General features: G+C 40.9%; 1 protein-coding gene across 1 annotated transcript in view; it reads right to left on the bottom strand.

The window, feature by feature from the left end:
- Window positions 1-1668: 1668 nt before the first annotated feature.
- HEPHL1 (hephaestin like 1) overlaps window positions 1669-24737 on the bottom strand; it is an 87391-nt gene continuing 64322 nt past the window's right edge. The window contains exons 13-20 of the mRNA XM_068977570.1: window positions 22204-22343; window positions 19512-19652; window positions 10382-10488; window positions 7103-7325; window positions 5658-5797; window positions 2440-2602; window positions 1958-2023; window positions 1669-1868 (exon numbers count right to left, since the gene is read on the bottom strand). Coding sequence (XP_068833671.1) covers window positions 1669-1868; window positions 1958-2023; window positions 2440-2602; window positions 5658-5797; window positions 7103-7325; window positions 10382-10488; window positions 19512-19652; window positions 22204-22343 — 1180 coding nt within the window. The remainder of the gene's footprint in view (window positions 1869-1957; window positions 2024-2439; window positions 2603-5657; window positions 5798-7102; window positions 7326-10381; window positions 10489-19511; window positions 19653-22203; window positions 22344-24737) is intronic.

The following is a 24737-nucleotide window of genomic DNA, read 5'->3' as shown; positions in this document are numbered from 1 at the left end:
GGAAAAGACAACTAAATAATTTGTTTTCTAGGTCAGTTATAAATAAGGCATTTATCATGATTAATATTATGAAATTATATAGCCTACACATGTCTGAAAACTGTAAGCACATACTAAAAATCACATTATCAGTGGTTAGCAGTCTGGAATTCAGATCCTTGGGTATCATATTTGATATGACATTCAAGCAAACCATGAACAGAACTATTAGCATTTGCATCCTGTTTGTGTAAGACTATAGCTTCTATCAAATTACCCATTTCCCTTCACCAAGATGAAGATGAGACAGTATGAAAGATCCCTCCACCAGTATTTATTAGGTCCTACTTATTCACCTGGACAGCCCCGTAACACACTGCTAAGGCAGATGTACTAACAGCCCCCATCTCGCAGCAGCCTGGGCTAAGGGCAATGTCTCAGTCTAGTAATAAACAATGTTACTTTTATCAATCTTACAACTAGAGCTGAGGCATACATATAGAGAGCATGGATTGCCTCTTAATGGGTTGAGTTTAGTTGTTCAATATTTTATTTGGCATTTGAGACTTGAAAATTATAAATATATATCTCAAAGTTGATTTATTGATTTAAAAATTTGCTACTGGGACTCTCTTTTATTAGCCTTTTCTTTCCTCTTCCCATCAAAGACTATGTCTTTCTCATCCCAGCCAGTCAGCTGCATTGATGAATTCCTTTTGGTGTTTTTCACATGATGACACTGCCTTTATTTCACAAAGGAGGGAGCCTGGGAAAGATCCTCCTAACAGTGAAAAATCAGACTCAAGAGTCAAGGCCAGGCTTGCTTCCTGCAAAGTTTCCCTCCCGCCAAGTTTTCCTCCCCTTGGAAGCTTCCACTAAACTCTCAGGGAGTGTCTTGACTCACAGTGGGAGAACCTAGCCTGCTATTTCATATTCCAGCCCTCCACATTCTGAAATACAATTTTTTTGATTTTTGAAAATACAAACATTGCCACAGAAACATATTGCAAAAAATGTATAAATGAAGTGAGGTGTAAACATTCAACTCAATATAAACATTCAAGTATCTCTACAGGTTTGCATAAAAATAGTATTTTTTAAAAATCCATATAACTTTGTTTCTTGTAGCAAACAGTGCACAGGCTATTTATATTAAAAGGGAAAAGGCCAGGGGAGCTGGCTAAAGCCTCCAAAAAAGTCATCTGATCAAATTTTATCAGCAGATAGATACTGATTTAGACATTTTCAGGGACACCCCCAGAAAGTTCTTTTTGCTGGAACCACTAAAGGAAGCGTCTTCCATAACAGAGATGAAAAATCAGTGCCATTCCAGTTAGATGTCTGAGGCAGTGTAACTCTTTCCCGAAACTGTCCATCTATAGAGACTTTGATAGTAAGGAAGCACTGTCTAATCTAATTATGAAAGATGGAAAACAAAGGTATGTTTCAGAGGGTCTTCGCACTTCGACGAGCTCGTTCAGAGAACAGACTGGGTCTGCTTTCACAGTCACGCCCACTCTCCTATTTCTATTTTATACCTGAGGATTATTCACAGCCCCTTTACAAATAAATAAAGATAAGCACATTGCTTTGAATGTGTTCAAGAGGATCGGAGCCTGACCCGGGAAGCGGCGGCAGGGTCCTCGGGGAGCGGTGCCCTGTTCCGTCTCCCTGCCCAGGACGCGGGGGTCACAGGGCGTCGGTGGGGAGCGCGCAGGACTGGACCTCCTGGTACGCCGCCCGCGGCCTCGCGGAGCACAGCTTGAGCGAGAGGACCACCGAGAGGGCCAGAAGGAGGAGGCCGAGGACGAAGAGGATGATCAAGGCTGCTCGTGCTCCTCTGGGATCCAGACTCTGGCCAAAGAAGTAGAGCTGCTCCTCGCAGGGTTCTGTGTAAAAGAAACGCGAGCTGTCAGGCCACTTTCCCTGCGGAGTGAATCCCGACCATTGACTACAGGGTCGGGGCGGGCATCGTTACCGTTAGAGGGCGCGGATCCGGATGCACCTCCGGAAGGAGACTTGGTGGAGTATGGAATCCTGTTGTCTGGACAAAGTAGACAATGTGATGGTTTATAAACAATAAAAGCACATTATTTTCACGACATGAGTTGTTTCAAGAGTTAAGTCATTTCACCAACGAAGACTTGATCCTATCAGTATCTGTAAGTCTTTGTTGGATAGTCACTGTGCCAATTTCGTGCCAGCATACATGCTGTTCTTACCCCATATCCACCCGTGGAACCTGGGTTCATGTCCCGCAACCTGTTAATCATGCCCCCTGCTGCTGTCACTGAACCCTGTACCCTGCACTTTATCTTGGCATATATCATAGTCTACTACAGGTACATCTCTGTCTCTCTTACTTGACTCTGAGCTCCTTGGAGGCCCTCATGCTTCCTGTTTTCAAAGTCTGCAGGAAGCCTGGTACTATCAGCTGGCATCACAGACAGAAAACAGTACCTATGTTTCGAAGGACTGTGTAGGTTGTCTCCATGCCAGCATGAATATGGTCAGACACATGACAATGTAACAACCACGTCCCTGGGTGATCTGCAAACAGTTCAATGGTTTGGAATGTCCCGGGAAAGAGGTCATATACATCTTCTCGGTAAGATTTACCTATCTACAGGTAGAAGGAAATAATAAAGATAAGAGCAGAAATCAATTAAATGAAGAATAGAAACATAATAAAGATAAAGAAACCAAAAGCTGGTTCTTTGAACAAATCAGTAAAATTGATGAACTGTATGGAAACAAAACTGTGATGGTCCCCAGTGATCCCTGTCTCCTGATACTCAGTACCTTAGTAGTCCTCTCTCACACTACTGTCTGGCAGTTGATCCTTGAAGCCACCAGCATATGGCAGAAGCAAATGGCATTCTGCTTCCCTTTCTCTCTCTCCCACTGAATTCCCACTCTAGGGAAGTCATGGTAAAGAACTGAAGCCTCTGGCGCATAGTCCTGTGAGTGAGCTTGGAAACGGATCCTCCAGCTGCTGTCAAACCTGATGACTGTAACTCCAGTTGACATCTTGATTGTACCCTCACAAGAGATCCTGAATCAGAATCAATGAACTAAACTCTTTCCAGCCTAACCCAGAGAGATTGTGAGATAATAAGAGTGTGTTGCTTTAGGGCACTACATCTTAGGGCGAATTTGTCATGCAGCAAAACTCTAGACAAACTGACAGAGGGGGAAAAAAACACAGATTACAAATATCAGAGATGAAAGGGGGTCTATCACTAAGACTTTATAGACATTAAAAAGGATAGTAAAGCAATGTTATGAACAACTATCCATGAACTCTACAACTTTGGAGATTTACAGATGGCAGATGATAGAAAAGCATATGAAAAGATACTCAATATCATTAGCCATTAGGAAAATGCAAATGAAAAACAATGAGATACCAATATATATATTGGGTTGGCCAAAAAGTTCATTCACGTTTCATAAGCTAGTATTGAAAAATGTGAACAACTTTGTGGTCAACCCAATGCTTAAATGGGTGGCTAAAAAAAAATAAGAATGAACGATAGCCAGTGTTCATGTGGATGTGGAAAAGTGGTACCCTGATACATATCTGGTAGGAGAGAAAAGTATATTGTCTCTCTGGAACACAGTTTGGAAGTTTTCTTGAAGTTAATCATATATGTACCACCTGGCCTGGTGGCTCAATGGTAAAGAATCCACCTGCCAATGAAGGAGACATGAGTTCGATCCCTGAGTCAGGAAGATCCCCTGAAGAAAGAAATGGCAATCCACTCCAGTATTCTTGCCTGGAGAATTCTATGGACAGAGGAGTCTTGCAAAATACAGTCCACAGTGGTGCAAAAAGTGAAATACAACTTAGCAACTTAACAACAACAACTAGCAATCTACCCCCTAGGTATTTTCTCAAGGGAAAGGAAAAACTTATGTTCACATGAAAACATGTTCACAAATGTTTATAATGACTTTATTTTTAATAACCCCAAACTGGAAACAACCCAAATGTCCCTCAACAGGGGAACAAATAAACAAACTGCAATACATTCATACAATGGAATACTGTTCAACAATGGGATGGAACAAACTGCTTATACAACGTGGTGAATGCACTTTAAATGACAATACAAAATGAAACAAGCCAGATTAATAATGCTATAGGCTTTATGATTTCATTTATAAGACACTTCAGAAAAGGCAAAACTATAGAGACAAAAACAGATCAGTGGTTGCCAGGGGTTAAACATGGGAAAGGAGTTGACTCTAGAAAGTGCAAAGGGGACATTTTATGGGTTGATGGAGGTGTTCTATATCTTGATTAAGGTTGGTTACACCACTGTATGTGCTTATCACAACAGAAGTGTATACTAAACAGGGTGAGTTTTGTTGTTGTCATTTAGTCACTAAGTTATGCTCAACTCTTTGCAACCCCATAGACTGTATGTAGCCAGCCAGACTCCTCTGTCCATGGGATTTCCCAGGCAAGAATATTGGAGAGGGTTACCATTTCTTTCTCCAGGGTATCTTCCCAACCCAGGGATCAAACTCATGTCTCTTGTGTTGGCAGCTGGGTTCTTTACTGCTGAGGCACCAGGGAAGCCCCAGGGTGCATTCTACTCAGTGCAAATTATACCTTAGTTTGAAATATTGATGTATATAATAATTTTATATGTATATAAAATAATTTTGTTTTTATAAATGTTATATATTTTAATATAATTTTTAAAATGTGGGTTAAAACAGCCAAATTCTGAAAAGCATCATAGGCATTTAATATATGAGACTTAATTTAATATATGAAACTTACTATAATCACTGTTAGGTTAGTACTTTCTATCATAAACTGTGTTGAATAAATATACTGAGGGGAGAGGATATTAGATGTTTCATTAGTTACTATTTCCGTGTGGCTGGAAAAGGAGCAGTGCAGGTTTTCCTTGCAGATTAGACATGATTATTCATTTCTGTCTACTTCCTTGTAGACTGCACAGCACCTGAGATGACAGACATTTGGACCTTATCCCAGGGATTCTGATTTATCAGATCTGGGGTGGAGCCTGGTAATCTGTTTCTTAAACTGCTCCACAGGTGATTCACCACTCAGATAGCACAGCCTGATGCTTGAAAGGCAGGAAGCCACATGTGGTAGAGCCCAGTCCACTAGGGCAAAAGTCAAGGTAACATTTCAGACCCAAGACAAAGCTTGAAATATCTCCTTTACTAAAGAGAGCTATTCTGTTGGCTAAGCACATAGAAAAAAATCAGGAGAGGAAAACGGAAAGAAAAAAGAGAAAAGAAAAAAAGGGAAAGGGACAAAATACCATGGATGCCTTCATTTGCGATATTTAATAGCATACTCTAGAGTGGTTGGAATTATCCCCATTGGTCTGCCATCTATGGGGTCGCACAGAGTCAGACACAAATGAAGTGACTTAGCAGCAGCAACTGATAAGAAAACTCTCATTTGAAGCTCAGAGAGTTTTTTTTTAAAGCACAATAAAATACATATTAAGAAATATTTGTCAGGAGAAGGACATAATCATATTTCTCTGTTCCATTCTCTGGCATTCACTACCACCCTTTGTGGCTTGTGAAAGCCTTATTGTCAAAAAAAACTCTTAATTTCACAATGGAAATATATTGAATCTGTTAATTCAATGTCTTCCCCAAAGCATTTCTCTTACACGAACCTTGAAAAGAAAGCTCTCAGCATGATAATGAATGGTGTGTATGTCCACTTCATGTCCTACTCCTAACAGGTACCAGTTGGTCATTGTATCTTCATTCATGATGAGTCCATGAAGGTTCCCAAAAATCTTCCCATTAATAGCTAAGAAGGTAAAAGAAAACAGCCTCCCGTTAGTGATGATTCTTTAATCAGGTTTTAGAAACAATTCAAGAAGATCTTTATGTCACCAACATTTTCATTTGCCTGATAAACATGTAACCATCTCACTCACACTTACCAATGGCCCCACCATTTTAGACCCAAAATTCAGATTAGTAAGAAATCTTTATAAAAGAGAGCCAGAAAAGAGAAATAGAAGTTTGTTTTTAAAAGCTTTCTCTTGGGTAGCAGTACATGTTGGTTGGTTGGTTGTTTATTTGAAGTATTCTTTTTATGGAGTGGATTACAGACTCATTTGTGGGGTCACCAGATTTACACCATTCTACAGCTGAGTGAACACAAGCATGGAGAATCAAGTTTATATAAATCAAAATTGAACCAATTAAAAGGTTCAATTAATATTTCATTTTCTGAGAACTAGCTTGGGGCAAGTTACTAAACTTGGCTAAATCTCCAAGAGAAGGAAAGGTTCCAAGAGAAGGAAAGGTTCCCACAGGCCTGAGCCCATGATCTAACAATCACCAAAGCAAGCTCAAGCTAGGCTGACATGATAGATAGGGACTTTCACTCCTCTGTTTTCTACGAACTTTTTATTCTGGGCATCATGACACAACCAAATGAGTTACATTCACTAAAAGGAGAGAGCCTAAGAAAATTTGCATAGAGGGAGGCAAAATTGTAGGGGAGAGAGTAGCTGAATCAGAAATCAGGTTGCTATATTCTAATCAATGTTAGCAATTAACTAGCTTTCTTATCTTGGGCAGGACCTATCTTTTTGCACACTGCTGGTCAAAAGTAGCTCTTGGTGATACAGTGTAGATATGTCAATTAGAACACATTACTTCCACTTAAAAACCAGGAAGTACCTTAAACTTCAAAGAATTAAATAACAGGCACATTAAAACAGAAATTTGGTGATAGTGTTTCATGTTCCAGAGACAGTTAAACCAGACCCTTAAATTTGATCAAGTACATGTTATCCTATATTCTTATAGAAGTATACCAATAAGTGATCATTCATTTCCTAGGAATTTACAGTCTTATAGTTTAGGGATCCCAGCTTTCAGAGACACAGCTGCCTAAACAGATGGTCCAGAACCTCACTGGACCTTGCTGGCAGCCAGTCAGTGGCTTGGCTGGTTCCCTCTGAAGGAAAGCTTTGAAGGACTTTCTTCTGTCAAGGTGCCCATGGGAATGGAGAAGGGCTAAGAGAAGGAGGCTGGGACCTTCCACAGATTTCTATGGACTTATCTCAACAAGGGTCTCCTTTTTAAACCTCTGATATACCATGCATTTTGTTGCTCTCCTCAAAATCATCAGAGGGCTTAAAATCTCGTGGATCTTTATTAAGATACTTCTTAATATTGTCATCCAGATACCAGGATTCATTCTCATTAAATACCAAAAACAAGAGAGCAAATTCATAATCAACGTCACTTCTTCTTCCCTTTTCATTCAACACTCCTTCTCTGCATGTAATCAGAGGACCCACCAAACCACTGTATGTATCCTGAAAGAAAAAGAAACTGAATTAGAAAAGCTTTAAATAATTTAATAACACAGATTAGTTGCTTGTAAGAGTCATTGCAAAAAGACTAAAAGACAATTGACCATGAAATAAGTACTAAGAAACCCTGAAGAATCAGGGTGATCTTTGCTAAAATTTAAAATTATTTCTAAAAATTCGCTAAGAGTGAGCTTTATGGAGGCTGAAGCTGTGTTCTTTACTCATTGTTGAGTTTCCAGAGCCTGACTGTCTACTTCATAGAAGGTGTGCAATAAATATTTGTTGAATAAATGAATACTTATTTCTGTTTTCCTGTGTGTTTTTCAAATGAGACTATATTTTTAAATTGAAGTATAGTGGATTTACAATGTTGTATTAGTTTCAGATGTGCGACAAGGTGATTCAGTTATGCATATATATATATATATATATATAATTTTACAGATTCTTTTCCATTATCAGTTACTACAAGATATTGAATATAGTTCCCTATGCTATACAGTAAGTCCTTGTTGTTTATCTATCTTGTATGTGGTGGTGGTGTGTGCTCAGTCGTGTTCAACTCTGTGACCCCACGGACTGTAGTCCACCACCCTCCTCTGTCTATGGGATTTTCCAGGCAAGAATACTGGAGTGGAGTGCCAATTCCTTCTCCAATTTTGTATGCAGTGTGTATCTATTAATCCCAAACTCCTAATTTATCCCCCACCCCTCGTTTTCTTCTTTGGTAACCATAAATTTGTTTTCTATGTCTGTAAGCATATTTCTGTTTTGTCAGTAAGTTCATTTGTATCATTTTTTAGATTCCACATTAAGTTATTTCATACAATATTTGTCTTTGTCTGACTGACTTAGTGTAATCATCTCTAGTTCCATCTATTTTGCTGCAGATGGTATTATTTCATTTTTTTAATGGCTGAGTAATATTCAGACATTGAGTGTGTGTGTGTTTATCAAGTTCTTTACCCATTCATCTGTCACTGGACATTTAGGTTGCTTCCCTGTTTTGTTTATTGTAAATAGTGCTGCTATGAACATTGCACATATATTTTTGAATTATGGTTTTCTTTGGGTTATATGCCCAGAAATAGGATTGCTGGATCATATGCTAACTCTGTTTTTAGTTTTTTAAGAAACCTCCATCCTGCTCTCCAAAGTGGCTGTACCAATTCACATTCCCACCAACAGTGTAGGAGGGTTTCCTTTTCTCCACACCCTCTCCAGCATTTATTATTTGTATATTTTTTGATGATGGCCATTCTGTCCAGTGTGAGATGATACCCAAGTGGGATTGTATTTATAACTATATACAAATGCTTGTATTCCATTTTCTATGGGTAAAGGTTTCTTGGGAACTGATATGAGCCCATGAATGATTTTCATATCGAGTTATTCAGCCCTGAGCTTTCTTTTGAAGTCCTACATTTCCATCTGCCTATTTAAATATTCCACCTGGATGCCTCCTGCAACAATTTAATTTGCTAATAAGCCTTTCTAAGGTGAATTTTAGTATTTCCCTCAAAACATTTCCTTCTTCTGAATTCTCTATTTCTGTTAGTAGCACTATGATATTCCCTGTCACTTAGGTCAGAAAACTTGATTATCAGTGTCTAATTCCTCATTTTCCTCACTTTGTCCCATGTTGTGCATGTGTGTGTGCTCAGTTGCTAAATGATGTTGGACTCTTTGCAGCCCTACGGACTCCTCTGTCCATGGAATTTTCCAGACAAGCATACAGGAGTGGGTCGGCATTTCCTCCGCCAGGGGTCGTCCCAACTCATTTGCTATCAAATCTTACATTTTTTCCCCTTCACAGAGTCTGTTCTGTGACCTTCTCTTCAGTCTATCCACCATCCTTCTAGTGTAAGATCATTTTGTTTTTTGGCCCCAGCTTGCAGCCTGTGGGATATTATCTCTCGGACCAGGGATCGAACATGTCCTAGAAAAGTCACCAGATTCAGAATTGTGATACAATTATGGATGTGTACATGTATTATTTCCCCCAAAGATGATAAATTCCTTCAAGACAAGAATATTTTCAGCCCTCATAGTACTTGGTGAGGTCATTTGCACATCACAATGGCTCAATAAATATTTGTTGGGATGCACAAAGCAATCAACAAAAAATGTGGACTTCTCACGATTCTACTTTGGTTTTTTTTTTTTTTTTCAAGTGTCTGGTATGTTTCCCCTGAACTCTTGTGCTGTCCAGTACACTTCAAAGACACTAATTATATCAGATATGACATTAGTTTGGACTTCAATTATGATATATAATTCAAGACTAGATGTTTTATACATATATATCTGACTCAAGTTCAATATTGAATCCTTGCCTTTAATTTCTAAGTGAAGTTAGCCTATTTATCATTCAAATAGTTTGTAGTTTCATTTACTAAGTTTTTGTGGAGTGTGTTTTCTTTCCTGAGCCCTGATGGTACTGGTAGGGATTTTAAAATTGAGTAACATCATAAACCATGTTAAAAATTAAAATATATATTTATTTTTTGGTTATCTAACTTACATATCTTCTCTTGCTTCAAACTTCCTTATAAGTTCTAAATTTAGTAATTTAAGATCTTATTTTTTTCCCCTACACTTTAGATCAAGGGCCAGCAAACTTTGTTTTTGTAAAGTGCCATATAGCAAGTGGCTCCCCTTGTGGCTCAGATGGTAAACCATCCACCTGCAATGAGGGAGATTTGGGTTGAGACGATCCCCTGGAGAAGAGAAAGGCTACCCACTCCAGTTTCTGGCCTAGAGAATTCCATAGACTGTATAGTCCCTGGGGTCACAAAGAGTCAGACACAACTGGGCAACTTTTACTTCACTTCACTTCACATAGCAAGAATTTTTTTTACTTTGTGAATCATACCATTTCCACCACAGCTACTCAACTTCATCATCAATAATGCAAACAAATGGGCATGGCTATAGTTTGAGACCCCTGCTTGAAACCAATACACCTCTTCATATATACCTGCCATAATTGTGATAACTTGAATGGTCAACTGAAAACCATATCACTTTGAGCATTTAGGTGGCTCTTTCTACCTTACCTTCACAAAGTTTACTGTTGAATAGTAAACCCATGGAATACAATTTGGGTCAGATGGCCCTGGACCAGACCTTTTAGGGACATTCCATCTGTAGGTTTTTATTTCTCCTGAAACAAATAAGAAGAAATAGAAAAAAAAAAACTTTAATTATGTGATCTCTGTTCCAGACAATTTACCTGAAGAAATACAAATAGATTATTTGTATATTTTGATTAAAGTTACTGCTGGGGAGAATTACCCATTCAATAGAAATGCTCCTGTTAAACTCATACCTTGACTTTCTGCAGGTTCACCACGACAGATTTTCATTTCAGCCTATAACCTTCCTTCCTAGTTTGATGGTTTTTCTCCTCAAATTTTATATCTCCTTCCCAAGAGTTATACTTGAGCACACTAGAGTTGCCGTGGGCCTCAGCCTTGGCTTCTTGTGGAATCACCACGGAGCTTTGTAAACCCTCACTGCTCAGACCTCACCCCAAACCAATGAAATTAGAATATCTGCAATCTATTATTGGTGTACAAATATATTGCTTAAACTTCTCGGGCAATTCTAATCTGCAGGCAAGTGAGATCTAGCTGGAACCAGAGAGACTCAGAGAGGCCTAGTTTCAAATATCAACCCTAATGACTTGATTCCACTCAACCTTTGAAAAGCTACTTTACCTCACTGACCTTTGCAAAGTGACGGCTTCCTTGGTAGCTCAGATGGTAATGAATCTGCCTGCAACCCACTCCAGTACTCTTGCCTGGAAAATCCCATGGACAGAGGAGCCTGGTGGGCTGCAGTCCATGGGGTCGCTAAGAGTCGGATACGACTGAGCAACTTCACTTTCACTTTTCACTTTCCTGCATTGGAGAAGGAAATGGCAACCCACTCCAGTGTTCTCGCCTGGAGAATCCCAGGGACGGGGGAGCCTGGCGGGCTGCCGTCTATGGGGTCACACAGAGTCGGACACGACTGGAGTGACTTAGCAGCAGCAGCAGCAAATCAGGAGACCTGGGTTTGGTCCCTGGATAGGAAAGATCCCCTGGAGAAGGGAATGGCTACCCACTCCAGACCAATGCCTGGTTTTCACTTAGCTTTTGACAAGCTACTTAACCTTCACAGACCTTTAGTTTCCTTATTTGTAAAGTGGATTAGTCAACACAGTTTTCAAACTGTTGTGAGGATTAAATGAAATAAAATATCTAGGAAAGTGCCTAACATTGAGGTCAGTCAATAATAGTTCATTTGTATATGTGTGCATGCTAAGTCGCTTCAGTTGTGTCCAACTCTGTGCAACCCAATAGACTATAGCCCACCAGGTTCCTCTGTCCATGGGAATTCTCCAGCTAAGAATACTGCACTGGGTTGCCATGCCCTCCTCCAGGGGATCTTCCTGAACCTTGGATCAAATCCATGTCTCTATGTCTCCTGCATTGGCAGGTGGGTTATTTACTGCTAGTGCCACGTGGGAAACCCCTAAATGTTAGTTGCTCAATCATGTCTGACTTTGCAACTCCATGGACTGTAGCCTACCAGGCTCCTTTGTCCATGGAATTCTCCAGGCAAGAACACTGAAGTAGATTGTCATGCCCTTCTCCAGGGGATCTTTCCAGCCCAGGGATTGAACCTAAGTCTCCCATGTTTCAGGCAGATTCTTTACCATCTGAGCCACCATGCAAGAGTTAGTCTGTATGTATACTAGCAATAAATGCGTGCACTCCCTCTGGTCAGGCTCCATATCTGTGAATCCCCTGCAACTGGCCCAGAGCCTTGCAGAGGAATCATATATTACTCATGAGTTATCAAGATAATCACATTGTAAAAGGCTCATTTAAATTATCTCCTTTTGAACTATCTGAGTCCCATCCTCATCCTATAAGGACAAACAATTTACAGCTGAATCTGAGTCACAAAGCAAACGAAAGTAATGAAGACTTGCATGAAACTTTGGTCTGTGTTTGTTCATGAAGCAGTTGGTTAGCAATATCATCTTAGGTCTAGTTTCCATGATTTACCCCATGCCTTGGTAATCACAAGATAAACAGCTGATATTTACCTTTCTAAATGCAAGTGACTACTGCTGTGGGGTTATTAAAGTTGAAACAATCCATTGTCCACCCACCTGGAAGCCAAGTTCTCAACAAAAAGAGGATGCTCAGTAAATGTTTGTTGAGTGATATAATGAAAAGAAGACGAAGAAAATGGAGGAAGGAGAGAAGAAGGAGAGAGGAAATCTGAGGGGGCTTCAGTTCAATCATGTCCGACTCTTTGTGAACCATGGACTGCAGCATGCCAGGCCTCCCTGTCCATCACCAACTCCATGAGTTCACTCAAACTCATGTCCATCTAGTCGGTGATGCCATCCAACCATCTCATTCTCTGTCATCCCCTTCTCCTCCCGCCTTCAATCTTTCCCAGCATCAGGGTCTTTTCAAATGAGTCAGCTCTTCGCATCAGGTGGCCAAAGTATTGGAGTTTCAGCTTCAGCACCAGTCCTTCCAATGAATATTCAGGACTGATTTCCTTTAGGATGGACTGGTTGGATCTCCTTGCAGTCCAAGGGACTCCCAAGAGTCTTCTCCAACACAACAGTTCAAAAGCATCAATTCTTTGGCGCTCAGGTTTCTTAATGATCTAACACTCACATCCATACATGACTACTGAAAAACCATAGCTTTGACTAGATAGACCTTTGTCGGCACAGTAGTGTCTCTGCTTTTTAGTGTGCTGTCTAAGTTGGTTATGGCTTTTCTTCCAAGGAGCAAGTATCTTTTAATTTCATGGCTGCAGTCAACATCTACAGTGATTCTGGAGCACAAACAAATAAAGTCTTTCACTATTTCCATTGTTCCCCATCTATTTGCCATGAGGTGATGGGACCAGATGCCATGATCTTCGTTTTCTGAATGTTGAGTTTTAAGCCTACTTTTTCACTCTCTTCTTTCACTTTCATCCCAAGGCTCTTTAGTTCCTCTTCACTTTCTGCCATAAGGGTGGTGTCATCTGCATATCTGAGGTTATTGATATTTCTCCTGGCAATCTTGATTCTAGCTTGTGCTTCATCCAGCCCAGCATTTTCCATGATACTCTGTATATAAGTTAAATAAGCAGGGTGACAATACACAGCCTTGGCATACACTTTTCCCAGTTTGGAGCCAGTCCAATGTTCCATGTTCAGTTCTAACCATTGTTTCTTAACCTGAATATAGATTTCTCAGGAGGCAGGTAAGGTGGTCTGGTATTCCCATCTCTTTAAGAATTTTCCACAGTTTGGTGTGAGCCACACAGTCAAAGGCTTTAGCATAGTCAATAGAGTAGAAGCAGATGGTTTTCTGAATTCTCTTGCTTTTTCTATAACCCAACGGATGGCAATTTGATCTCTGGTTCCTCTGCCTTTTCTAAATCCAGCTTGAACATCTGGAAGTTCACAGTTCACATATTGCTGAAGCCTGGCTTGGAGAATTTTGAGCATTACTTTACTAGTTTGTGAGATGAGTGCAATTGTGCGGCAGTTTGAACATTCTTTGGCATTGCCTTTCTTTGGGATTGGAATGAAAACTGACCTTTTCCAGTCCTGTGGCCACTGCTGAGTTTTCCAAATTTGCTGGCATACTGAGTGCAGCACTTTCACAGCATCATCTTTTAGGATTTGAAATAGCTCAACTGGAATTTCATCACCTCCACTAGCTTTGTTTATAGTGTTCTTCCTAAGGCCCACTTGACTTTGCATTCCAGGATGTCTGGCTCTAGGTGAGTGATCACATCATCGTGGTCATCTGGGTCATGAAGATCTTTTTTGTATATTTCTTCTGTGTATTCTTGCCACCTCTCCTTAAAATCTTCGGCTTCTGCTAGGTCCATACCATTTCCATCTTTTATTGGATACCTTTAAAAAAGGTATCCTTTTTTGGTGGGATCCAACATTCTTCTGTCAATGGTTGTTCAGAAGCGAGTTGCAATTTTGGCATTCTTGCAGGAGATTAGCACAATCCAATCCAAGACGACAGAGTCCTAAGGGAGCTTACTTTTCTTAAAATGCTAACTTGCACTCTTCATTACATGCATGCCCTGATTAAACTTTCTTATCCAACTTGCCTGAACTAAGTTAGTTCCTTGCTCCTACCCCCAATCTCTGGGTTCTCCCAATTCTTTCAGACTTATTTGAGACTCCTGTGGGGACTGAATACCTCTGGCTCTAATTAAAAAAAGAAAAAATGTTCCATTTCCACAATCTATAATCATTTTTCTTCCTACTCCGACAGCCCTCCTATCTAGGACTCTTAGAAGTCCAGTCAGCCTAGAGGAGTAGAGCTGTGTCCCTTGTCACTCTCCACCATCAGGGCACATCCACCAGGACAGGTCACTCCAACTTGCCCACAGCCCTACCAGAGCCCCCTCAACCCTCATGCCTGCTAGGCACCTTTCTTCCCCCCTTTGAAGCTGCTTCAACCATCAAAAATAAATATATTTAATAGTTTTTTTTATCCATTTTAAACCATTTCCCTCTTCATCAAAGCAAGAAGGGAATTAGAAAGTACAAAAAAATGTGAAGTAGAAAAGATGATCACGTTGCTGTTTAAAATACCACCATGAAGATAAAACCATTATTAACATTTTGATTTATTTCCCTTCTGGTCTTTCTTCTATACTTGTATTTTGCTTAACAAGTCTTTCCCATGTAATTTAAAACTTTTTTTTTTCATTAAAACTTGTTTGTTAAATCTTTCTTAAATGTCATTTTATGGCTACACAATGGTCCACTATAAAAATATTCCAAAATTTACTTGTTTTTCTGTATATAGACATTTAGATGTTCATGAAAAGTTTCTTGAAGCAGGTTGAAGCAGCTTTTGATACTGGGAGTAGGGAGTGGCAGAAATTGGAATAGTAACCAGTAAAGATTTTCCACAACCCCATCCTTGAACAGGTATTTTGCTAACTTTTTGATTCATTAGATTGTTTTCCTTTCTTATTTTTTACATCTTTAAATTTTTGATTTAATGATCTTTATTGAAATTGCTATAGCATTGTTATAGTTGTTTTGTTCTTTTGTGTATTCTTGCCACCTCTTCTTAATATCTTCTGCTTCTGTTAGGTCCACACCATTTCTGGAAAAGATCAGTTTTCATTCCAATCCCAAGGAAAGTCAATGCCAAAGAGTGCTCAAACTACCACACAATTGCACTCATCTCACACACTGGCAAAGTAATGCTCAAAATTCTCTAAGCCAGGCTTCAACAATACATGAACCAAGATATTCCAGACATTCAAGCTGGATTTAGAAAAGGCAGAGGAACCAGAGATCAAACTGCCAACATCCATCGGATCATCAAAAAAGCAAGAGAGTTCCAGAAAAACATCTACTTCTGCTTTATTGACTCTGCCAAAGCCTTTGACTGTGTGGCTCACACCAAACAGTGGAAAATTCTTAAAGAGATGGGAACGCCAGACCACCTTACCTGCCTTCTGAGAAATATGTATGCAGGTCAGGAAGCAACAGATGGAACTGGACATGAAACAAGACTGGTTCCAAATCAGGAAAGGAGCACATCAAGGCTGTGTACTGTCACCGTGCTTATTTAACTTATATGCAGAGTGTATCATGCAAAATTCCAGGCTGGATGAAGCACAAGCCAGGAGAAATATCAATAATATCAGATATGCAGATGACACCACCCATATGACAGAAAGTGAAGAGGAACTAAAGAGCCTCTGGATGAAAGTGAAAGAAGAAAGTGAAAAAGTAGGCTTAAAACTCAACATTCAGAAAACTAAGATCATGGCATCTGATGCTGCTGCTAAGTCGCTTCAGTCGTGTCCAGCTCTGTGCGACCCCATAGATGGCAGCCCACCAGGCTCACACGTCCCTGGGATTCTCCAGGCAGGAACACTGGAGTGGGTTGCCATTTCCTTCTCTAATATATGAAAGTGAAAAGTGAAAGTGAAGTCGCTCAGTTATGTCCGACTCTCAGCGACTCCATGGACTGTAGCCCACCAGGCTCCTCCATCCATGGGATTTTCCAGGCAAGAGTACTGGAGTGGGGTGCCATTGCCTTCTCCACTGGTCCCATCACTTCATGGCAAATAGATGAGGAACAATGGAAATAGTGAAAAACTTTATTTGTTTGGGCTCCAAAATCACTGTGGATGGTGATTGCAGCCATGAAATTAAAAGACACTTGCTCCTTGGAAGAAAAGCTGACCAAACTAGATAGCGTTTAAAAAGCAGAGACATTACTATGCCGACTAACCTCCATCTAGTCAAAGCTATGGTTTTTCCAGTAGTCATGTATGGATGTCAGAGTTGGACTATAAAGAAAGCTGAGCACTGAAGAACTGATGCTTTTGAACTGTGGTGTTGGAGAAGACTCTTGAGAGTCCCTGGACTGCAAGGAGATCCAGCCAGTCCATCCTAAAGGAAATCAGTCCTGAATATTCATTGGAAGGACTGATGCTGAAGCTGAAACTCCAAAACTTTGGCCATCTGATGCAAAAAACTAACTTATTGGAAAAGACCCTGATCCAGGGAAAGATTGAGGGCAGGAAGACAAGGGGATGACAGAGGATGAGATGGTTGGATGGCATCACCAATTCGATGGACATGAGTTTGAGCAAGCTCCGGGAGTTGGTGATGGACAGGGAAGCCTGGCATGTTCCAGTCCATGGGGTCGCAAAGAATTGGACATGACTGAGCAACTGAACTGATAGTACTATTGTAGTGTTATTATGTAGTCATAAGAGGTAAAATGGAATATAACTCCCCCATAATTATACCTATGGGGTTGCTGCTATCAGTTTTGTAACAAGGGCTCTTGACACTTATTACAATCACATCTCAACTGTGTAAAATTTATGGAAGCTCATTATATTGTGAGATCTTCTCGCCTTTCAATGCATCTTTTAAACACATCAAGGCTGTATATAGTCACCCTGCTTATTTAACTTATATGCAGAGTACATCATGAGAAACGCTGGGCTGCATGAAGCACAGCTGGAATTAAGATTACCAGGAGAAATATCAATAACCTCAGATATGCAGAAGACACCATCCTTATGGCAGAAAGTGAAGAACAAAAGAGCCTCTTGATGAAAGTGAAAGAGGAGAGTGAAAAAGCTGGATTAAAGCTCAACATTCAAAAAACTAAGATCATGGCATCTGGTCCCATCATTTCATGGCAAATAGATGGGGAAAGAGTGGAAACAGTGGAAACAGTGGCTGACTTTATTTTGGGGGGCTCCAAAATCACTGCAGATGGTGATTGAAGCCATGAAATTAAAAGACATTGCTCCTTGGAAGAAAAGCCATGACAAACCTAGACCACATATTAAAAAGCAGACATTACTTTGCCTACAAAGGTCCATCTAGCCCAAGCTCTGGTTTTTCCAGTAGTCATATATGGATGTGAGAGTTAGACCATAAAGAAAGCTTAGCACCAGAGAACTGATTCTTTTGAACTGTAGTGTTGGAAAAGACTCTTGAGAGTCCCTTGGACTGCAAGAAGTTCTAACCAGTCAATCCTAGAGGAAATCAGTTGAATATTCATTGGAAGGACTGATGCTGAAGCTGAAACTCCAATACTTTGGCCACCTGATGTGAAGAGCCGACTCATTTGAAAAGACCCTGATGCTGGGAAAGATTGAGGGCAGGAGGAGAAGGGGATGACAGAGGATGAGATGGTTGGATGGCATCACCGACTCAATAGACATGAGTTTGAGCAAACTCCAGGAGTTGGTGATGGACAGGGAGGCCTGGCATGCTGCAGATAATGGGGTTGCAAAGAGTCGGACACGACTAAGCAACTGAACTGAACTAACCCCAGACTCCCAGTCCATCCCTCTCCTGCCCTGTGCCTTGGCAACCACAAGTCTGTTCTCTATGTCTATGAGTCTGTTTCTGTTTTGTAGATAGATTCCCTTGTGCGATATTTTGGATTCCACATATAAGTGATATCATGTGTATAACTGAGTCACTTTGTTATACTTTGGAGTTTGGCAAAATACTGTAAATCAACTATATGCTTCAATTAAAAAAAATAATTAGAGTTCTATCTCTTTTCTAAAGCTTTTCTTAACTGTTAATTAATTAACAGTTAATTTATTAACTGTTAGTTAACTCAACTGTTAATTAACTAATTAATCAAGTCTTCATGGATTTTCTTTCTCTGAAATTTTATCAGCCCTCTCAGATATATTCTTGAAAATCTTCACCACTTAGAATTTCAACATGTATAATCTGTATTATTGCTGAAATGATTCATCTTGTCTGTCTTTTTTTTTCTTCCAAACTCATTTTAAGCATCTTGAGAGAAATGCATGGTTAAGAGCTCAGGTCCTGAGGTCAAACAGGCTCCACCATTACTAATGTCTGTCCTGGTTGAACTCTTTACTCCTCTTTGCCTCAGTCACCTGTTAAATGAATGTAACACCACCAGATTTCATCAATAACAGGATGTGCATTTTCACAATTTAGCATATCTGATGCCAGGATGTATCTTTCCATGAGTGGCATGTTAAAGTTTAATTGGCACCATTTTAAAAATATATTTATTTATTTGGCCACTTTGGGTCTTAGTTGCAACACACAGGATCTTCGTTGCCCGTGCGTGAGCTCCAGAGCTCAAGGGCTCAGTAGTGGCGGTGTGCAGGCTTAGCTACACATGGGGTCTTAGCTCCTCAGTCAGGGATTGAACCAGGTCCCCCGCATTGGGAGGCAGATTCTTAACCACTCAACCACCAAAGAAGTCCTGACAGCACTTTTTTTTTCTTTAATAACAAAGTAATGATGACCATTATAATCAGTGGTATCAGGCTCAATGAAATACGTTAGTGTCTACCTCCCTGAGTTATTATAAGAATAAGTGAGTTTTTAATTTTTTTTCTAAATTTAAAAGCTGGCACAAGGTTAACATTCAATATGTGCTAGCTGTTATTACGTTCTTAATACCCTTTAAGGTCTCTAAATGATCCCTAAAAACTCCATAAACAGTCATTGGCTGAATAGTAATTTCGTATTGGGGTCATGGATGGAACATAATAGAGTAATGATGTTACAATGAGTTTTCCAAGACCCTTCAGAAATCAGACAAGAAAGAAGTTGAGCCTGGAGTGCTCATCAGCATGGAGCAGACCTCTGGGGTAAGTTACCTGGCTTTGTGACAGGCACTTGGAGCCGCTTCCCACTATCCACATCCTCCACACCCTGGGCTGAGATGGAGTAGGGCCGACTGGCCTTGTTCATAAATATGATCAGGATGGAGTCCCCCACCTCGGCGTGAATCATTGGGCCTAAAGGCAAAACACAGGTCTGTGTGCATTATCATTGCTCTTTTCAACATTGGTATAATTCACATGTAGGTAGTATTTGACAAAATAAACAAAGGTTAGCCTTGTTATTAGTGTATTTCCTCTAGCACGTGACATTGCGTAGCATTAAATATTATGTCATGTTTTTCAGTTGGATCAATCTGGTTTCAAATCCTGCCTCCTTCGCTTACTTATTAGAGAGGCTTTGAGTAAGTCAAGTAACCTATCTGAGTCAAATTCCTCATCTGTAACATGGTCTTACCTTTCTCAAAGGGTTACAATAAGGATTAGATAAAGTAACATATGTAAAGTGCTAATTTCAGTAAATTGAGACATAGTAAGTACTCAATAAATGCTTAAATTTTTACTACTGCTGAGACATACTCTCCAGGAAAATTTATATCCACAACACGTGGTGATTTTCCATTGTAATCCCCCTGGGTGTAACCTTTGGTTAGCTTAAAATTGCTCATTATCTGGTAAATAGATACAATAATAGTGAGGATGCAATGAAATAATGAGTATAAAAGGAATTTCTAAGACAACAAAATTAAAACATAAACATATTGATTTATGATCAATATGGTGATTTCACTAATGCATGTCCAAATATCCAACGCTATTTCTCAGTATTTAGATACCTGCATGAGACGTGCACTCTTCAGAAAGTTGTGTGTACACATTTCTGTTAGAAGCAACCAGCATGAGTGCCAGTGGAAATCGGCAGACATCCCTGGAGAGGTCTGTACCCTCATTGCTGTGATGCCCTCACCCAGCACAGGTGCCCGTTGGTCCCCAGAACAAGGCACAAATGCAGTTTGCTCAGCCATGCTGACAGAGCATCACTCACACAGGGATCTCTTGAGAGAGGTGGAAACAGACTTCCAGTGGAAGCACCTCAGATCTGATCCCTGAGGTTCTTAGAATGTATCTGCACACTATGTTCACAGGGAAATACACTCACAGTTGAGTCTGACCACGCACATCCATTGTTCACTGGTTCAACCATGGTTTAATGCTTTCCTGAGAAATGCAGTTGGCTGTCGGTATCCATGGATGCAGACATAGAGGGACAACAGTACTAAGCCATTCACTGCAAGAGACTTGAGCATTTTGGTGCCTGTGACGTTCCCGGAACCAATCTCCTGGAACCAGTCCTGGACTGTACTGATAAAGGCCTAAATATATCTGAAATTTGTTGGACTATTATCTTTAAAACAAATATTTAGTATGAATCAGACAGTGTCTGTAAAGCGCGCTTTTTTTTTTTTAAATGATAAAGCTAGAAAAGAAAAATTTAGGCATGTTTTAAAAAGTAGTTTTGGGGTAGAGTTACAGATGGGGCATGTGCATACATGTAATAAAATCAACATATTTTCATTACCACTTGAAATGCACATGCTTTGCTGTTTGGTGAGAAGGGGTGAAGGGTCATCATATTGATGACCAGTGTGCCTGTCCTGGGGCCTTGGCAGTTTCTGGGGTTCAGGCCTCTCCCTGATCTGCAGCAAATGAACAGATGGGCCTTCTGCTCCCCTGACTAAAGTGGTGCAGAGCTTGCCTCTGATGAAGTTGCTGGTCTGTTTCCTTTTCCTGAGCAAACCAAATTGAGCCCAGCCCCCTCGGCAGAATCAGCACCTGTTCTTCAGGGATCTGTTCTCTGACTTAGAAATTCAAAAGAAGGAATGTTCCCATGGGAGATGACTCATCGGTATGAAAAACAAGCTTGGGGGCTGATGTTAGCAGATGGTGAAGATGGATGGGCCAGTTAATAATTTATGAATCTAATACTCATGTGGTGCATTATTTTGATAATAAGAAACATATTAAAGCCTTAGTATTTATATAAGTTGCCTTGCACATTTAAAAACGGAAAAGTCATCTAGATTAGCCCTCTGCTTTAAGATCTCATCTTCACGATGGGGTGACACTCAGGTGACGACAAGTAGGGAAGGTTAGCAAGAAGAGCTTATCCAGTCTCTTGAGCAGCCCAGGGCATCAGACAGATGGAGTCAGTTCTGAGAAGGCCAGGAAGTCAGGACCCCCGGAACTGAATCCGTGCTGTTCACCCAACCACTGCTTCTCGAGTAAAAGGTTTCTCTTTTGTCAGAATGATTTTCATGGTATGTTGTGAAGGCACTGGCCATGGATGACTGAGAACCTTGGAGAAGCTATGTGAACACGATGCCTGCTGTTCTGAGGCATTGGTGTTTCAGATGAAAGTTTCCTGGCTCAGCAGAGGGGTGGCCAAGGACCTTCATGGCAGCAGGTGCTGGTTAGACTGCCTGGATGAGAGGGATTTCTGTTTGTGCGTCATCTGCTGGTCTTCTTATGCTACTGTTCGTGCGAGCTGAGCACACAGCATGCTCCCTGATGGTGGGAGAGCAGAAAGCTGTGCCCCTTGGATGAATGCAGTCAGGCTACTCTTTTCCTTCCATTCCTTCTTGGGCAGATGTCTAACCGGGTGTGTGTGTGTGTGTGTGTGTGTGTGTGTGTGTGTGCTGGCAGTGCACGGCTGTGATCTGTGCCATACCCAGGAGTGCCAAATGCTCTTCTTGTGGCGGTCGAGCTTTGATCTCTACAAATTCTCCATTGGTGTATTCCCTGTAAACCACTTTCTTGTACTGAGAGCCGATCCAGTTTTCAGTGTGGTTCATGAATATATCTCCATGTCTGCAAATCAGAAGCAACAGGAATTAAAGTTGTTAAAGGGTAGAAAAACCTTGAGTGCTTCTGCATGATTTGGAGGTGCAGGCACTGGAGCAGTGCTTCCGAAACCTATGATCAGGATCTCCCTGGGGAGCTGGCCCTTTACATCAGACTTTGTGGAAGTGGGGCCAGGAATCTGCATTTGAAAGCGTCTCTGGGGCTTTAGATGTGGCAGTCCAGCATCGGCCTACGTTCCACTCTTGGGAACCACTGCGCTAGAGCCCTGCTGGGGCACAGAGAACAGACTTGTGGAGGCAGTGGGGGAAGGAGAGGGCAGGACGAATTGAGAGTGTCACTGACACACATGCACACCACCATGTGTCAAATAGAGAGCTGCTGCTGCATAGATAGCCATCTGGCTGCTCTGTAACACAGGGGGTTCAGTTTGATGCTCTGTGATGGCCTGGAGGGACCAACGATGGGGAGAGAGTGGTGAGGGAGCCTCAAGAGGGAGGCGATATATGCATACTTACAGCTGATTCATGTTGTGAGGCAGAAACCAACACAACATTGTAAAGCAATTAGTCTCAATTAAAAAAAAAAAAACAACACAAACCCTGACGGGTGCTGCATAGGGCCAGACTTAGTCAGAGACTCCTAAAGGCACTTTGAGATTACATTCTCTTCCTGGGACCAACCAAACTCACACAAATGTTCATCCATGCACATGCGCACACCCCACCACCCTGCATTCCTTCAGATTTCATATGTTCTGTACCTTGCTAAGTTTTTCCACTGTAAAGATCTCAAGAAAGTCTGTGGGTTGTGTATTGCACATATGTGTGTATACAAAGTCTCTTCAGTTGGATCTGACTCTTTTTGACCCTATGGACTGTAGCTCACCAGGCTCCTCTGTCCAAGGGATTCTCCAGGCAAGAACACTGGAGTGGGTTGCCATGCCCTTCTCCAGGGGATCTTCCAACCCAGAGATTAAACCCGTGCTTCCTATGGCTCCTGAATAAAGAATCCAGGCGGATTCTTTACCACTGGGCCACCAGGGAAGCCCCGTATTCTGCATATACTTATATACAAATATAAATACAGTTGATTCTTGTTATTCACAATAGTGTGCTCTAGAGAGTCACCCCAAAAACTGAACCATTGTTCCTAAGGGAAATATAGGGTTAGGTTCCTTCGAATCTCTGGTTACAATATATTTATCAACAGATCAGTATATAAATTCGATAGATGTATGCTTCTGTTTAAAGATATATCATGTGATATATATTGCTGATCCATAATCACTGAACTCATGACCGATAACACACTGACTCATGCTTGAATTAAGCTTATCTAAAACCTGTTTTTCATTTGTTAGGTATATTACAGCACTGCCTTTCAGTGCTCAGGAATCCTAGACAGCATTTCAGCCCTACTCTGGTTGGGGAGGGGCATTTTAAACAGCTAAGTCACCAACAAAAAGCACAAAGAAGAAAAAGTGACACTAAATAGATGACTAAAAGGACAGTTGGGAGAGCTAAAACAAGGAAACAGAGAGATGGCTTGTTGGTTTGACCTCTGCCGGGAATGTGGACATCAGGTGACATAAATTTTCACTGTTCTATTCATATCTGCAAGTGACCACGAAAGCACCACAAGAATCGGTTTGAGGGTTACAGATAAATTTCAGCAAGTGGGCAAATTTGCAAATATGACATCTGCAAATAATGAGGATCAACTCTACATTTTATCTAGTACCAACATAGATCACTACAAAAGACAGAAACAAATCTATCAACTTCATCTCCAAAATATATTGTGTCTCACATGCTTCCATTTCCCATGGTCAAACTGCCCACACTATAACCTAAGTCACCGACTTCATCTGTTGATTCACCTGTATTAAATGAAACTGTTCCTAACCATGTTCTCTGCTCCCAATTCTCCTCCCTTCCCTCTCCTCTCTACACTACAGGCAGAGAGCTCCTAAACTACACATTTAAATATGTCAGTCCTTGTTGAAAAGATTTTTATAGCTTTCCACTGGCAGACTCCTTGATTTAGCTTTCATACACCTTTCCCTGATGCAAAGAGCAGACACATTGGAAAAGACCCTGATGCTGGGAAAGACTGAAAGCAAAAGTGGAAGGAGGTGGCAGAGGATGAGATGGTTAGGTAGCATCACCGATTCAATGGACAAGAATTTGAGCAAACTCTGGGAGACAGTGGAGGACAGAGGAGCCTGGAGGGCTGCAGTCCATGGGGTCGAAAAGAATTGGACATGACCTAGTGGCTGAACAACAACAAAACTTCCCCACTTGTCTCTGCCAAGCTCCCAAACCTGGTTTCCCATCACTGCCACCCAAATGCTCTATGCTCATGCAGTTCTACACACTCCCTCTCTTGAAAACTGCAGGC

This window comes from Capricornis sumatraensis, chromosome 8 (genome assembly GCF_032405125.1).
Source record: "Capricornis sumatraensis isolate serow.1 chromosome 8, serow.2, whole genome shotgun sequence".
Classification (NCBI taxonomy): Eukaryota; Metazoa; Chordata; class Mammalia; order Artiodactyla; family Bovidae; genus Capricornis; species Capricornis sumatraensis.
Note: the sequence above shows the minus strand (reverse complement) of the source record. Positions and strands in the feature narration are given on the sequence as shown.